The sequence below is a fragment of the Alosa pseudoharengus genome, unplaced genomic scaffold (genome assembly GCF_046254945.1).
Source record: "Alosa pseudoharengus isolate Yale_2024_CS ecotype anadromous, Long Island Sound unplaced genomic scaffold, YU_APseudo_1.1 YU_APseudo_1.1_scf_4, whole genome shotgun sequence".
Lineage (NCBI taxonomy): Eukaryota > Metazoa > Chordata > Actinopteri > Clupeiformes > Clupeidae > Alosa > Alosa pseudoharengus.
In genome coordinates this window covers 13,029,809-13,047,634 of record NW_027468774.1, presented here as the reverse complement: position 1 = coordinate 13,047,634, position 17,826 = coordinate 13,029,809, and the positions used below count along the sequence as shown (strand labels likewise).

General features: G+C 37.8%; 1 protein-coding gene across 1 annotated transcript in view; it reads right to left on the bottom strand.

Annotated features, from left to right (window-relative positions):
- tbck (TBC1 domain containing kinase) overlaps positions 1-17,731 on the bottom strand; it is a 31,898-nt gene extending 14,167 nt beyond the window's left edge. Inside the window, exons 1-18 of the mRNA XM_076264879.1 lie at positions 17,572-17,731; positions 14,754-14,975; positions 14,349-14,421; positions 14,085-14,199; positions 12,782-12,855; positions 12,217-12,358; positions 8,904-8,964; positions 8,618-8,679; positions 7,913-7,974; positions 6,828-6,976; positions 5,981-6,119; positions 5,780-5,879; positions 5,261-5,310; positions 4,238-4,367; positions 3,964-4,062; positions 3,246-3,308; positions 571-697; positions 94-144 (exon numbers count right to left, since the gene is read on the bottom strand). Of these exons, the coding sequence (XP_076120994.1) occupies positions 94-144; positions 571-697; positions 3,246-3,308; positions 3,964-4,062; positions 4,238-4,367; positions 5,261-5,310; positions 5,780-5,879; positions 5,981-6,119; positions 6,828-6,976; positions 7,913-7,974; positions 8,618-8,679; positions 8,904-8,964; positions 12,217-12,358; positions 12,782-12,855; positions 14,085-14,199; positions 14,349-14,421; positions 14,754-14,946 (1,690 nt within the window). The 5' untranslated portion in view covers positions 14,947-14,975; positions 17,572-17,731. The remainder of the gene's footprint in view (positions 1-93; positions 145-570; positions 698-3,245; positions 3,309-3,963; positions 4,063-4,237; positions 4,368-5,260; positions 5,311-5,779; positions 5,880-5,980; positions 6,120-6,827; positions 6,977-7,912; positions 7,975-8,617; positions 8,680-8,903; positions 8,965-12,216; positions 12,359-12,781; positions 12,856-14,084; positions 14,200-14,348; positions 14,422-14,753; positions 14,976-17,571) is intronic.
- Positions 17,732-17,826: the final 95 nt, after the last annotated feature.

Here is a 17,826-nt window from a genome sequence, read left to right as displayed (position 1 = left end):
CTTTTCTTTTTTCATTTGTCTTAAATGAAGTTCAAAGAAGGTCCCAATTGTTAGCTTATTTCCACTAATGAAACATCTGTAAAAGTGACATACCCTCATTATTGAAGTTCAAATAGAGGAATGGGGCACACAGGGAATCTAGACCTAAAGCAGGAATGAACATAAAATGATATGGCAATGTTTTCATAATCAGCATACCAAAAAATAAATATGTACAGTAAAGTGATGGTAACACTTTCTATGAGTCCAGTATTTACTAGGCATCGTGGATACATTTGTAATGATTGACATATGTAATGCATTGTGATAACTCAAGTTGTCAGGGCTTACACATCATTGTACCACTTTATGAGTGCAGTCATGAAGGTGAATGAAACCTTATGTTAAGTATTATGAGTCTTTATAAATGTATAATGCTTTATGGATACTATGTGTTACCAAATGAATAGCAAAAACCTATAGAGTTTACTGCTACATAGTGATCTCAAGATACGACCAACACAATTTGTAAATGACTGCCTTTTACTGCTCATACATAATCAATATTTAACGAAATTTGAAAACACACACCCTGCCAGTAGACCAGATCAGGGTGTGATACTACCCAGGCCTTCAGAACCCTTCGAAACTTCATATGGCCTTGTGGGGAGGACAAGAGTTCATCATACTGATGACAGCGGGGGATATCCACCTCGATCTTTTAGGCACAAACACACAGACAAGTGCATTAACCAAATGAAATCCCCAATCATTTCATCATAATTGATATGCAGAGTGTGGTTCCAATATACCATACAAAGTTCCATATTCAGCTTTCAGGAACGACAAGTGCAACCTGAGAACTGGAATAACATGCTCTCTTCTCTTAGTTGTTGTTTAAGTTCTAGCCGCAGCGTTTTGATCTGTTTCAATCTGTTCACCTGTAGCCTGAACTAGAGGTGTAGGTAGATTTAACGGTATGAAAATTGAACATGACGATTATAGTGACCAAAATCACGAAAACTAATAGAAGTTAGATGGGGTGGCGACTGAGGTAGAGTTAGTGAATTGTTGGTCACTAAATAAAGCTGCAACTCCTCTGATTGAAGCTGTATCTCATAATTTACAAAGAGATCATGCCACACTGAAAGCTAATATTTTGTCACTAGCAGCCTACATCTGTCCTCCGTCAAATACAGTTGCATTTTCAGCTCTGAACAAAACCGTTCAGGAATGATCTCAACAGAAAGGAACATGCATAATATTATATATATTGGAAGCAAGAAAAACATACAGTTAAAAACTAGCCTGTCAACTTCAGACAATTTCAATATTTTACAACAAATCGTAAATGAATGGCCGTCACAAGTTGTCGTTAGTTGTAGCCTAGTAGATGCCACGAGTGTTTATCACAATTAACGTCCAATATGCATTAGACGAGTAATAAAAAAGTTAAAATGCTCAAAAGTGTTATGCCACTTATCCTACACATTTGGTAGATTCAACAGAGAACCATTCCTGTGAGCGTAGGCCTGTGAAAATGCACTGCAGATCCACAAATCAAGCTGGTTTATTTGTGTTTGCAGTCATTATGAAATATATATGTAGCAGTGGCACCTGATTTCAAACACATAACAAGCCCACGTTGCATGCTGCGCCTGTGTCCGTGAATTCGTTAGTTTTTAAGTACCTATTTATTACGGTCTTTTTAAACGCACTGCCTGAAACTGAGAAATTATATTTAGTTTCTTCTGGGTATATAAAAAATGACAAATAAAGCGAATCTTGAATCTTGATTGTAGGACAGGACAGTATGCAAACCAAGGATGACGTCTCTGGATGAAACTAGAGAATAAAAAAGGATAGTAACATGATCACTCTGCTCTGGACCATTGTTTCCATCGATAGTCAAATGATGTCAATTGCTGTGCTCAGAGGCTGCACCTTTTTAGTGACTCCTGCTTCAGACAGAACAAGAACATGAACAGAACAGAATATGTTCTCTCCAAGCCGTATGCCTTAATAAAGAAAGTATTTCAGCAACACAGTGCTGAATATGTGTTTCCTATGTGTATAAGATTGTAATAGTAAATTGTGGATTTGGTAGGATTGTGCAAATCTGTTGCTCTATCTCATGCCAGAGGAATTTTATGAAATTCTATGGAACCATGGAAATGCTTACATTTACAACCAAGACTGGAAGGCTAATTTCACAACAGCAACAAAGACTTTGGTAAAGGCAGAGAAGTAATTTAAGCTTAGTGATAAAAGAAGGCTGGAAATCGAGAATGTAAACTCAGATTCAAGACTGTGTACAAAAGTGAATATTGCCATCACTCAGTTCTGAAGCGAGGAAAGAAGTAGGGAAACATTAAGCCAGGTTACTTATGAATTTAACTGTACATTTATTGTCCATAATATTTTCCACGTACACACCTGACAGGGCTCTTTAACACCCCCTTAGAGCTTTGTGTGTAAAATAGAATACAACTGTAGGCTTGTAGTCCATGTAAAAGATTACTAATTTGGGAAAATATGTGGTCCAATATATACAGTAAGAGATGGTTCAGATCAACTTTCCATCTGGGTTAAAGTCGTATTTTGCACAATTTCACTAACTAATGTAATGGATTGATAGCATTTTTGGAATTTTTGGAAGGGATAATGTATAGAACGCTGGTCATTATTGGGAAAATAAGTCCCGACAGGGCGAACCGGACCCCGATGTGCAGCGGAGGGGTCTTGTTCCACCCTGAAGGGACTTATTTTCCCAATAATGACCCGCGTTCTATACATTACCCCGCTTATTACATGGCTACTTGCCAAAAAGAAATAATAAACTCCCCACGATATGACTTTAGCCTAGCCTATTTGTTACCTTTCATTGTGGCATTTGCTGAGAAACAAATAGGCTACTGTAGTTCGGAACAACACACGCTGAACTTGAATCAAACATTCTTTAGAACACAGCTGATCAACCGTCTGCTTTTACTTTTGAATGAAGTTCCAGTCCTTGCGTAGTGATATGAAAGACATGAATTAGAAGCACAAACTACGTTGCCATTGACAGCGGTCATTATTTTTTTCAGGTCCTTTCCTCGAAAATAATGACCGCTAGAACTTTGAGAAATCTCATTCAAGTCAATGGAGCGTTTTACTTGCATTGTGAAGAGCCGTGTAATAACTGCATATAATACCAAATGCGTTTTAACCTGACATATGTAATGACACATTGTATCAACAAACAAGCAACGCTTCTTCTTTACCTGTCTATCCGTTGGTATAGGGGTGTCTTTATCAATGCTGTTGTATTTTGCTTGAATATCTCCCTTAAAAAACAAAACATAGGGCCTTAATTTAAATGCTGGGCAAAGAGCAGTCAATCAAAGAGCAAAGTTCTCATACATGAACTAAAGCCATCATGTGTCGAGAGCTTGGCCTCGTCGACCGCTTTTTGTGTTGCTGAAGGGGCTCAATATGTAATTACAAGTGCACCATCCCCTGCCCACCCTCACAAATCTTTTTTTCAGACCTACACGATTAAAGAAATCCAATGCAGTTTCAGGTTCTGGGCTTCCCCTAGAGTCGCAGAGTATTTATATTTTACCCTTGGTGTTGTAAAAACTTCTCACAGCTTTAGCCCTTCCCCTGGACAACGTTATATATGCATTTGTTTTGGAGTTGAAGGACTATTCTAGGTGCATGATTCTCCCTGTAACAAGTTTGTTTACCATCAAAATGACTGAACCTGTTATATGAAGGTAAAAAACTTGCATGGGATGCCTTTAACATGGGAGGCCTATTTTAAGATAATTCATCGCATTTTGCCAATGTCTGGACCTCTGGTGTGATTATGTGGTTGTGGCATAATTACATAAAAAACAGAAAACACAATGGGTGCCTGCATAGCTTCACTGCTTTGTCCCAATGATTATGAGAAAATGTTGAGATACTATATATGACCAAACATCCCGCTTTGCTCACCTCCACACCAAGTAAAGCTGCCCACACCAAGCCTCTAAAGAGAGGGGGTATGTCAACACGAGCTTCCTTCCACACGTGATTCTTTTTGTATGGATAAGCCTGATATCACAAATGCAATTAGTCAACATGCTTAGAATTGCAGAAAAAAATAAGTAAAAATTGATTTGATTGAACTGAAATAAAAAATAAAACACATTTTACATTGAGACAAAATCTGTGAATGTTTATAATCAGTATTTCCTGTCAATTTAGGTGTATCAGTACAATGGCAAACCTTGAGAAGCCTATCAAAGAGTACAATACGCATCATTTGGTACTCTGTGTCTCTCTCACGGATAATGAGAGGCAGGGAGACTGTAGCAGAAAGTTCATTGTTGCTGTTGGACTGAGGTAGGTTAGATTGCCTACAAAGAAGAAAATAAATGGACATATATTAGTTTGATTTTCGAAACCTTCACTGCACTTCAATGTACACACACAGTTTGCAGGAGGTATAACACATAATAAGGGATGTAACAGATGTCATGTTAAGTTTCATGATGTTTCACAAAAAAGGCCTTCATAATCTTAAAACAATTTTGCCATATTTTTCAGACTATGGAAAACACTGCTGAATTTAGGCATACTATTATACTAACTGTAATGATTCCAACTTGTTCCTCTTGCATGTCTCTAAGCTGATACACACTGATAACTAATAAAAAATAAAAAAAACAAACCAATGAATAATAAATAAATTAGTTGACAAATATAACTTTCTATGTGAGGTCTGGAAAATATGGTAGATTTCTCCCCTCTAAGGGTACGTTCAAACTGCGTCTTTTTCTGACAAAATAAGTTATGCAGTCGGAAGCGATTTTTTTTGCGATTGGCAAAGTGATCTTGTTGTCATGGGAAACCACAAGTCTCGGTAATCCGCTTGTGATTGGTCAGCTGTAAAAAAAAAAGACAGCATGGCCCCAGCTGTGGCGCAACTGGCTGGGGCACCTGCACCGTACGCCGGCGACCCAGGTTCGATTCCCGAACCCGGGATAAAAAGCCCAAAAATATAATTTAAAAAAAATAAAAATACAGCATAACGTATGGCGTTTTCCCGCATTTAATTGAATATTTCTCAACTTCTGACCTGCAGAAAAAGACGGTTGCGGTCACGTTTTAAATAAGCCGACAACTGTTTTGAAAACACGGTCTACTCCATAGGATTATAATGTAAAACGGACGCCGGCAGCTGCGAAAAAGACGCTTAGTCTGAACGTACCCTAATACCAATTTAATTAAGTATATAGCGTTTCCATACTCATCCTCCAGCAATGGGTAGTATGCTTCACCAGCCACATCCTTCAGTCTCTAGAATATCAACATATCCAATAAACCAACTGATTGCACACTGTACATCATTGACAGAAGACTGAATTTGATGAAAGTATATCGGATTACAGTCACATATTACATATTTAGGGCTCTATGTAACGCCTGACTTGACCATGTTTGCTTTTTGGAGTTTTACACCAGAAACTAGAACTATAATCTGTACAAAATGCTGTTCCAGCAGCTTTGCGGCATGCACCCCTAAAATGCTGTGAATGTCCACAACCATGCAGATATCTGGACTCTTATGAATTTATGAAACATTACATTGCATAACATTACATACATGATGTATTACATTACATGGTTTATATATTGGTGGACTGCATTACTAATCAAAAAAACTGCAAACATCTTTCCATTCATGTGACCATCACACCATATCATACCATCTGACCGTTATATATGTCTACATGAAAATTTTAACAAATTGAAAAACATGACTCACATTTTTCAACTGACACAGTGACAGAGTCACAGTGGTATCATCCAAGAGGAAACTTCTGTCTCTGCCCTGGCCAAACGACTGTCCATCATCCAAAATGAATCTGAAAAAAGACATATGCATGTAATGTTAGAAATATCCACAACGACATGATGTTTGATGACAGACCAATCACAAAAGGATAGGAAATGCAATAGAGGTTACTTTGATAGAGTGCAAATGGACGGTTTAGACCGGATAATGTCCTTGTTTGTCAGCTCCCTCTCCAGGTCTCCACCAGCCAGACACCAGAGGTGATACACTTCATCTATGGCTCTCTCTGTGAGGTAGTCATTCCCTTCATCTTCAGATTAAAACAGAGTCACATGAGGGCTAATGTAAAATATGTGAGGTCCTGAGAGTAATCTGTACTACAAGAATCAGACAAAATTATGTTTTAGAGCAGCATGATGCAAGCCATTACAGGCAGTCCCCGGGTCATGAACGAGATGTGATTCCACCTCTCGTCTTTAAGACAAATTTGTCCATAAGTTGCAACAAGGGCTATGATTCTTCTTTAATGTCACCTAACAAAATATTTGTCAAAGATTTGTATTTATATTTTTCCTTTCCATTTAATTCCATTGATCACAAAATGTAACACAACGCAAAGTTTTCATCCATATCAAAAAATATTGTGTGTTTGTTATTAGGACCAGTCAAATTCTTAACAAAATAGGCTCTTTGTATATCCCTTTGTAAGAACAAGTTTCCCACAAATTGAGAACTGCCTGTACAAATTCAATATGTCTTTGTCTTTTGGGTTTTACAGGATAGGAAAGTAGAGCCAATCAAGACTCAAGCAAGGAGAGACTCAATTACAATGATTTCCAAACAGCTAAATTGTATTACCTACAAAGGTGGTAATAGGGTCTGGAAGGTCTATCACTGATGCTAATGCTTAACAGGAAGTCACTTCTGTCTCTGTATATTTTTACTTAAGATCTCAGTCTAAATGACCTGGGAACTGACAGACCTATGGTACAGTCTGTATATTTAAAGAAGAAAAAACCTTTGCACATATTAAGGATGTCATCAGGGAGTTCCAGGAGGGCAGAGCGAGGAAAGGATGAGAAGAGGCTGATCGACTTATAGAAAGGCTCAGTCAGGCCAGAGACATGCTCAAACACAGGGTCATCCAAGAGCTGGGCAGGTGTGGGCCTACAGAAAAAAATATTTCCAGGATATTAATCAAATAACCTTTTTAATCCACCAGGCACCAAAATGGGGGGGGGGGGGGGGGGGGGATTCCCCCCTTCAGTGCTTCACATAGTGGAGATTAATACAGTTTAGGGGGGATTAATACAGTTGGGGGAGGGGGGGGGGGGCATACATTTTACAAACCAAAATCGATTAAGAACAAAGTCCTCGATGTTAAGCATTTTCCTTATTACAGGCGTCAATGAGAACAACACTTCACATAGTCCTCACTTACATGATTTCGGTTTCGATTTTCTAATCAAATGTCATGATAAATTTGGTCATGTTTGATCGTCGTTTTGCTATAAAGCATCTTTCACGCAATGAATGCGCACTCTAAAGTGAAAGTAGGCCTACTATGCGCTCCGTGTCTGTAGCTCTGTTCACGTCCGCAATCGATTATAACGTTCCTCAAATGGAGAACACATCCATGTTCCCTCGCGTCTCATGGCCACTCTGGGCTATGTTATGCTTCTGTGTTTACAAAATTCCTGACAGTTCCTGATCGCTAAACTTTTGTTTAGCACCTAGCATAATTTGACTTCAGCGGTAACAAATCCTGCTGAGAGAGAGAGAGAGAGAGAGAGAGAGAGAGAGATAGGTACCCGCAAAGTGGTCCTGCACACGCGCGTGTGTCTCTGCATGGGGCTACGTTCAATTGAAGTCAGAAGTTGGTCCGTCCAGTCAACCGTCCCGCATTCACGCCGTAAAATGTGTGCGGGAATTTCTCGCATTATGATGGCTAGAGTTGCAGGACTTAAATAAATTATGCCCAATACCCACAATCCCACACTGAAATTTAGGCCCTGACGCACAATAAAAGCATTGTGAAGCTTCTATAAGCAAAATCAAATCATATTAAAGAGATATAAGAATAAGCATGCACTCTGAACCTACCTCTTAGTAGGAAGAAACGTCAGGCATTTCCTGAGTAATAAGAGCAAATTCTCAGGCAACTCCTGTAAAACCAGTATCTTATTAGATGACAGACATCCATATACAGAGGAAAAGATGTCACATTTCTTGTGCCATTTGGACACATCCCACAGTGGCAACAACCAAGCCTATTCAACATAATACTGTACAACATGTTGCAGGATATAACAGAAAGTCACAATGATATTACCCTGGAAATCCAGAGTTCGCGAGAGCACAATGGCACAATGGCAATGACCAATGATGAACGTTACTTTTACCCCAACATTCCGGGGAACAACCTAAACTGATGAAGACAGCGCTGCAACGTTGGAGGACAGTACACATTGGTCGTAGTGTTATCCGATTGCGTCGAAGTCCGAAATCATTCAGAGTAAACATGGTCTAGTGTTATCCAATTGTGTGCAGTGAGATTTTTAAATGCATGCTTGTTGCCGCTTGTTGGGCCATTACATTGTTCGTGGCCAGACCCTTAATCTTTCTATATTATCAGGGTCTGGATTTTCCAGGCTACAATGATATCATCATATCAATAATAGCTGACCTAACATATCACAAAAGGCAACAGATACCGTCTGGAAGAGATTGGGAAGAAAATTGGAAATTAGGAGATAAGAAACCTGAAATTTACAGCTTGAATGCATCACATACTTCACATGAGCTCACCTTAATAATCTCTAAGCATCCATGCTCCTCTGCAAGAACTGTGACTATATCATCCATACAACCTGGAAGTGAAAAAACATTTTAATAGTGTTGTCCTAAATCTGTATTTTTTTCACTAAATTAGATTTAGGTTTACCAACTTTTTATCAAAAGTTCTGCTCAGAATGATTTTAATACATACCTTCAGCTATAAACTATGCCATATAAATAAATGATGATAATATTGAGATATGTTTTCTGTTGTTGTAACAATGTTCCAGACAAAGTTTAACAGAGAACCACTTACCTAAGTTGAGTATAAATTTAAAGCTTTCACTTTTTTCAATATTCTGCCAGAGTCGCCTTCCCTTTAAAGAGAGAATTAACAAAATAAACTCAAATTGCTTTAAAGCAACACTTAAGAGAAGCACAATTGTCTGTTACCAGTGTCAATACTTGTACAGTGCAATACTAGCTATAAACATAACTTGGATATGACATAGAGGGAGAGATCTCAGAATTCCTGTTGAATTTATTTGTACATACCCATGCTTATTAAACAGCATAGCAGTTTTTTCCCATTTCAATTTTTGCAGGAGATTCAAATGGAATGCTGCCACTTAATTTGTCTTTTTTCCACTCAGTGATAATAACCATGGTGATTTATGCTGTGACATTGTGTGCATTCCCTTGGTAACATTATATCTTCAGAACTTGTTGCCATGGAAGTAAATTACACATTCACGATCAGACACTTGTAGTTTGGCAGTCATCGTTGCAAGCACTCAAATCAGAATAGAAACTAGCATGCTAGCTGTCAAAGCCAGTAGACATAACACTAGCTAACCCATAGGCTAAACAGCAGACTACTTGAATTACCTGGTTTACGAACACAAATGGAGGAATCAGCAACTTTTCACCATCAGACATCTATTGTCATTGTTAGTAGGCTTACTCTCTGCACATCACTTGCTGGCTGACTCCACCTACAAGCCTACTAGTGGTGGGAGGGGTTCAGGGTTCCTACCCAAACAAGCAATTTGCTTAGTCCTATTGCAAGCCATGTGACACCCTCAGAGTGTGGCCATTCACCCTATTATGAGTTTATGTGTATCAAAATTATTTTGGAAATGTAATTTTAAGGCTTTAAAGCAGCACTAAATAAGATCTGCTCTTGGGGTCCCCCTACAGTTGAGATGCACAATAATAAACAAAGTAAATATGCATCTTTTGCAACAAAATATGAACATAACTCCGATACAATATAGAGGGAATGCGCCGACAGCAGCACAGACAGAAAGAGCTCTCCAAAATCCTGTAGCATAGCAGCTCTTAAATTTCGGAGGGGGAGCAGTGTTGTATCCTATTCGAACACTGCTCCAACAACAAAACTTCCTATGGCTGTTTTAAAAGCAATAAGACCTGCTCAGAGTGGGGCAGAAGTGCCGTTCTCCCTATTAAGAGTTTACGTGCCATTAAAGTTATTTTAAGGTAAAAAAAAACAAAGAGTAATCATTTTACAAGTTTTGTTTGGTATATTTTCTCCATAAGAACAAACAAACAATAATACCGAAGAGCCCTCTTCTCCCATTCTTGCACTTTAGTTATTCTCCCCAACAATTCCCCCCAAATGCTCCAATTACTGATCAAATCTACCAGAACGTGACACATTTACATTAAGTGCACTGGCGTCAAAAGCTCCTGCACATTCATTGCTTATGGCTGAACAGAGTAGCCAATTGACACTAGGGTTGTCATGATTAGAGATTTTGGTGGTACGATTATAATCTGAAGAATAATCTTAATTTCACGATTATCACGGTTATTTTGCGGGAATAATTTTCACAACAGTAATAATGTATAAAATCACACTAACACATTCTTTAGAGGTTTTAGAAGCTCTGCTCTGTAAACTATATCACCATTTCCCTTGTCAAAGGCTGTAGTCTCTCTCCTGATAATTCAAAGGCTGTAGTTTCTCTCCTGATAAATTAATCCTGATTATTTTCAGTTTGTGCATTCTTTCAACATTTATTTTGGAGGTAGATAATGAGAACATGGAATAGGCTAGATAGAAATTGAATTGAGAACATATTTAATAAAATGCTATTGATAACTGAAATTCATCATATATGGCCTAATGCAAGAGGTCACTAATAATGACGTATGATGCCTACATGTATGTTGGTATTTTACAGCTGGAATATTAACCTACACACAACATGACGTAACGGCTACGCCGTTGATTGTAAGTAATACTTTTATATTGAATTCCCCTAACTTAATGTATTACCAGTAGGGATGCACTGAATCCTACTGAATCATACCGAATCCCTTCTTTAAGATTTGTCCGAATTCTGAACCGAATACCAAACCCCAGTAATTTCTGTGTTGCATGTCATTTACAAAGCATGGTTATCGCAGCACTTGAACTGGTAACATTAAAGACAGGATTATTCATGTTTTTCTATGGTGTTAATTTTCACCATTATTGGTAGAAATTGATATGAAACAATGAAATGGTACAACACAGAAAATTATTGTTTACAATAAACTGAAACCACATATCATCCGTGAGCTTAACTATTACACTTATCTTTAATGTTATTAGGCTATATATTGTATTGGTGGGGTGTAGGTCTAATTGAGTGCCTGTCACTTTAAAGGAACACACCACCGTTTTATAAAATTGGGTTATTCACCGTCTCCCCTAGAGTTAGATAAGTGAGCAAAAACATTTTTGTCTCCGTGCATGCATTGTAGTCCGGTAGCGCCCCCGCTAGGTTAGCTTAGCATAGTGAATGGAATCCTTTGTAGCCAGATAGTACGTCGTGAAAAGTGAGCAAACAAAAAAAATAATCCCTAGTTACTTTTTGTGGCTGTGGTAGTACTGATGTGTTGCATGATATCTCTGCCCCCAAGAAGCAGTGCTTCGCCTGTGCTTCGCCCCAATATAGTTCCAAGTCAATACCTGCCTAGGAGATTTAAAATAAAGGTTAAAAAACCAAAAAACTCAAAAAAAGATATATTGGATGCTAGGAGAAGTCTCTTGTAATGATAATTTCTATGATTTTGGTGAGCACTACACAAATGACAAGGAGATTGTCAAGCTGTGCTACTTAGTCAAGAAGAGCTCCCATCGTGCAAATCAAAAGCATTTTTGATAAATTTGCCGCTGTTCTGCAAGTTAAAATGCTGCTACCAGCCATCCACAATCCAATGTTTGATAAAGGAATTCCAAGTGGTGCATGACAGCACTATGGAACACATAATTCAAAACTGAGAGGTGAAATGGGCATTTCCTTCCAGAACACACCACAAAAATATGAACATCTTTCACCAGCAATTAAGAAAATTAACCAAACAAAATATTTATCAAGATTAACTGGGCAGTAGCTAGAGGGTTTGTTGGCACAGGCACATTTGGGCATGATGAGAGAATCATGCTAAAAAGAACACACATGCTAATTAAACAATTAAAATGGTACAAGAAAAGCAGAGGTCGTTAACTGTGAAACCATCCTTAAGACATTTGGGCAACTTTTTGAATAATTATGTAATAATTGTGTTGTTTAGATTCTACTAACTAGCCAGTTAATTGATGGTTTCATGAAGCTTACCACACACAGCTCGAAGAGCAATATTCCCAAGGACCACACATCTGTCTTTGGTCCTGACATGCAATGGGTGTTACCATGAAAAGAGCTGTTTGGATGGATCAGGCCTTGGGCAATGACTTCTGGGGCCAGATATGATGGGTGTCTGAAAAAAGTCAAGTTTTTCTTCATTCTCATTCATGAAAAAAACTCAGGAGTTAATCTACCCGTTTACTTGCCAGGGAAAAAGTTTAGCATTAATGTAACTAATATATACAATTAATATATGAAGAGTTTGGTTCCCAAATGCTATCTCCATTTTTAAAAACATTAAAAAGTCATGTTACTCTATTTAATTGTGTATTTAAGGTAATATCAATCAAATTGCTGTTTTGTTTGAGTAAAGATAAATCAAATAACAATACCCAATTACAGTTCAACTGAAATCACTTGCAAAACAATGAATGAACAACAAAAAATGATTTATGTAAATTAATCAAAATGGTGGATATGGCATTTTGAAACCAAACTCTTCATGTGTATTTTTTTGTTTTTTTTCTCACATTGTTCTAGAGATAAGCACAATTACCCTATGGGGAAGTCCACGTCTGCACCATGATCTGTCATGTGATAAAAACCGAATTTGGATAATTTCACATTACCCTGTGGAAAACAAGAGTCATATGAATTTATTGAATTCTTTTTTTAAATGTTTCTTTTTTGAAACTACTTGGATCTTACCGTTTCGTAGTTTGCCACACTTCGTTTAGTTTGCCACACTAATAAAAGATAATCATAATCATTCCCCCAGAGTGTAGCACTGTAGCTGTCTGGTTCCTCTAGCTGTTGGTTGCAACAACTCTTTTTCTTTTTTTTACATACCGACAGTACTCGGTGACCTCGAAAAACAGAGATCTATGTAAAAAATGGCTGGAATTATCCTTTAAAGTTTCAAATGTTGCATATCAACATATTACTTGCTGACTCACTCTCAATGAAGTTACACTAGAATGAATGAACTGCTTATGGAATGATATGAAAGACGTGAATCAGAAGCACAAAAACCATTGCCATTGACAGTAATCATTAACTGTTTACAGTGGTTATGTAAGGGATAATGTATAGAACACCGGTCATTATTGGGAAAATAAGTCCCGACAGGGCGAACCGGACCCCGACGCGCAGCAGAGGGGTTTTGTTCCGCCCTGAAGGGACTTATTTTCCCAATAATGACCGGCGTTCTATACATTATCCCGCTTATTACACGGTTACTTGCCAAACCGAAACAATAAACAACAAACCGAAACCTAAAACAATAAAACATAGGTTAACAAATAAACCTTTGACTCTTTAGCCTACATAGCCTAGGCTATAGCCTATTTGTTAATGTTTCATCGTGGCTTTCGCAGAGAAACAAATAGCACACGCTGAACTTGAATCAAACATTCTTTAGAACACAGCTGATCAACCGTCCGCTTTCACTTTTGAATGAAGTTCCAGTCTTTGCGTAGTGATATGAAAGACGTGAAATAGAAGCACAAAACCCATTTTCCTTGACAGCGGTCTGTTATACTTAACAATGGTCTGTTATTGAGAATTAGCAGACCACCGAACGTTGGGAAGGCCCATTCAAGTGAATGGAGCATTCTTCAGCATTATGAAGAGCCGTGTAATAATATATGTTATTATCAGATCTCTAAACACTGGGAAGGCCCGTTCATGTTAATGGAACTTTCTGCAGCATTCTTAAGAGCGGTACAATAACAACCTTTTCAATACCTGTAAAAACTGTAAACTAGCTCAAATGCAGTAGGAACTATATTTAATAATGTCCAACAAATTGTGTGAAAGCAATTCAACTATGTACACAAACTACAAATGCAACTGTCTACCTTACAATCCAAAAGGACATTTTGGGGACAGAGGGCTCGATGAACAATTCCATGTCTGTTCATGAATTCCAATCCCTCCAAGATCTCATAGGCTATCTGCAGGAGCTCATCTGGGCTGGAGAGAAACCCGGTATTAGCTTCAGTTGACTAGTTCAATGACTAGAGTGAACAACATTAAACCAAACCACCCATACTAGAATTGTTCACGATTCATTATAATACTTTACAATAGAGTAATGTAATAAGACTAAAACACTGTCTTACCAGATTGGTTTACACTGCTTGTAAAGGTTCATCAAGTTATTCTCATAATGTTCAGTCACCACCACCAAGCGTTCTTTAAAGGAGAGAAATATTTTGATAAAATTAATTTGGTTGCAAATTTTTGCCATTAAAACACCTACTATAATATCCACAGTCTAATCAAACCACATATAAATCGTCATCCTATTTTCACAGAAGAAAATTTAAGATACTGGTTGTTCAGACAAACACCAGTGAATCTGGAGTGTGTTTCAGAAATAAAACAAACATAACATTTCGCTAGTCCAACTTTAAAGCTAATTGAATTACTGATGGCAATAATAATAATCACTTCAATAAAACTAAATGTAGCAATTAATTTACTTTGAAAAGTGTACCATATACAACTCCAAGTGCTTCACATACCATGCTTTCCCCTAGAGATGTCAACATACTGGCATAACCTGGGATGGCAGATAGTTTTCAGAACCTGAAAACGTCCTAGTATCTTGATAGAGTTGGGGGTGAGAGGGAGTCCATTACTGCCACAGACATCGTGAGGGAGCGGAGAAGCAAAAAAAGTAAAGGCTCCCAACAGAGCATCTCTTAATGGTTTCATGTTCCAGAGGTTTTGTCTGTATAGTGTGTCTGTGGATACAAAGCAAAAAGCTTATTATCAGCAACTGTGAGCATCCTCAATCAACAATAGAGTAATGTCTCAAAACAGTCTGCAGGAAAATAGGCTGCATAACTTCAACACAACAGCAACTTATACAGTATGTGTTGTGTTAAAGTTATAGGCTGTGTTACATTAGTCAGATGAGGCCCTGTTTTTTTTTTGTTAAAGCTTACATGTACTACAACAACAAGTTTACTGTCACAAGTGAGTATCATGGCCAGACCTAGAAGTGGGCAGAGGTGGGCTGTGCTCTCTCAAATTTATCTTGTGCCAATTTCTCAACCTTAATCTGAGACATCTGGATCAGCCAGTCACATTTGTTTTATTTGCCAGTTATCTGATTTCTGATTTGCTGGTTGGGTAGATATAAGTACAGGGATGTTGTTCTCCAATATAATTCTGCTTGCCTGTATGCCTAGACAGTGGAGGAAGATAATAATAGGTTCTAGTACTTGTTCATTAAAGTGTATTAGGGCCCGAGCTTATTTTTTTCCATTGCATATTCACTTGTCTTTGAGGCACTTGCAATATGTGAAAAGTCAAGAAATGTCACATCATAATTGATGGAAAAGAAATGTGTGGGGCATATTTTTGGGGCTTGCTGTCCATACGAGAACAAAAGGTTTAGAAAACAATATTATTTATTACCATTTTCAAAAAGTTTTGCTTCCACACCGCATAGTTTTCAGAAATGACCTTGTCCACACGGATTTTTCAAATGGACGCCACGGGCAAACCGTTTGAGATATTGACCTAAAACGTCAGATTCCTTTGTTTGGTAACACACGGCATATTTTCACCGCTTTTCAGCAAAATCTGAGAGGTGTCATGTACATGGGTGGCTGAGTTGGCGTGGAATGACCCAATTAATTTAGGATTTATATGCCTATGCAATTTATTTTAGTGTTATATGGAATACATTTTTATACATTCAGAGTACCGTACATATTCAAATATTTCAGAAACAACTTTACATTTACTCTTGCTACATTATAATGACAAAAATGCAAAAAAATCATTTTACATGTAAGTTTACTTTGGTAAATGTACATTTATTAATCATTTATCCCTCCCACTGTGTTTTACTTGTTTTTTATGTCTTAATTGAAAAACATTTTGACTTACTTTAAAGGTGCTCTAAGTGATGCTACGCATTTTTTAGGCTAAAACATTTTATGTCACTTACTGCAAACATTACCTAACCAACCGCTGGCTGTCTGTGTCCTGAATACACTGTAAAAAAAACACGATCTCTGTGAACAGCCCAGGCTCCAAAAACGGCAACAAAAACATCCTGGGAAAAAACATAGCCCATAAAAACATAAACTGTTCCAGCAAATCACAGACGAGATGCGCGTTTAGGAGAGATTCAATTGCACAGGAGCAGGACTGGAGGGAGGGGGAGGAAGTAGCAAGCTAGCTCTCTGTTTTGTTTGAAAGTCAACAGAAGTGACGTTACCCAGCATCGCTTAGAGCACCTTTAAGTCCAATAATCTTACAAGAAAGCTCAAAGTAAGTATCTTTATACTAAAAACAATACTAACTACATTTTTTATCTTAAAATAAGATTATAACACTTGGTAAAATATCACTATTTGTAGTGTAACGTTGATCAAGCGGAGTGTTGCGCTTACTGCTATGTTATTTCCAGTGTGATCCCCGCCTGATGGAAAAGAGCCACATGTTTAGTTCTAAAAGCATTTTTTCTCCTAAGACCTGAGAGGTCTGGAAGGTGTGTACTGCTGAAACATGTCTGATAGGTAAGCTTAATCAGTCCTGTTCCATATATTGATTTATAAACACAGTCAATTCTGTGAATTACTAAAAGCCAGTGTAGGGACTGAAGTATTGGAGTAATGTCGTCAGTTTTTTTTTTTTAGTTTTCATGAGAACCCCATCATCTGAAACTGTTTGATAGTCTTTTTAGATAGAACTGTGAAAAGCCTATTGCAGTAATCAACCCTGCTGGAGATAAATAGATGAATGAGTTTGTTTCCAAATCATGTTTTGACATCAGACCAGTGTTTGAGGTGGTTAGCTGGTTTAGTTATTGCTTTGATGTGGCTGCTGAAAATTCACAAAAGATGTACTTTAAGCCCTTTTGTGTCAAGGAAAGTGGCAACCCTAAGTCTTTCTTCCTTTTTACCAAATATACCGTTAATTATTTTTTTTTCTTTGTTCAACTGAAGACAATTTCGAGACATCCAGTTGTTGATTTGGTCAATAGCATCTACACTGACAAAGAGATTCAGGCGACCAGTCATTTGATGATAGGACAGATGATAGGAAATTAAATTACTTTCGACGATTTGTGATTGAAGTCCAAATCTATATCATGTTTCATTAGCAGTCGGTTTTATCCAAAGTAGCACAACAACATGCTACATCGGGCAGCATTTTCGTTACACCAGAGCCCTTATTATAGGCTACATTCTCTGGTTACACCGAAAAGGGTATTCGATTAGAAGCTACTTGCTAAGGAAGTTGATCGCTGATTGATTCACATTAACGTTAGCGTAAGAAAAATCACTTGAAAACATTCACCGAAACGTTAACGTTACATACCTAATGTACAGTACTAGCCACTCTTTGTGGTTAATGTTAGCTGTTCGTCTGCTTTCACACATTCATAATGTTAACGTAACTTCTCTTGTTGCACTGGTAATAACGTTTATCCAGAGAAACCCAAATTTAACCTGTCTCAGACATTCTCTGCCTGTCTCAACTTTCCCTAATACTTCCGGTTGCTAAGAGGCCAGGGAGAGCCGTTGTCGGAGTAAAAGTCTCGTCAGCCCCAAAAGCCCGTTTAGAAATTCTCTG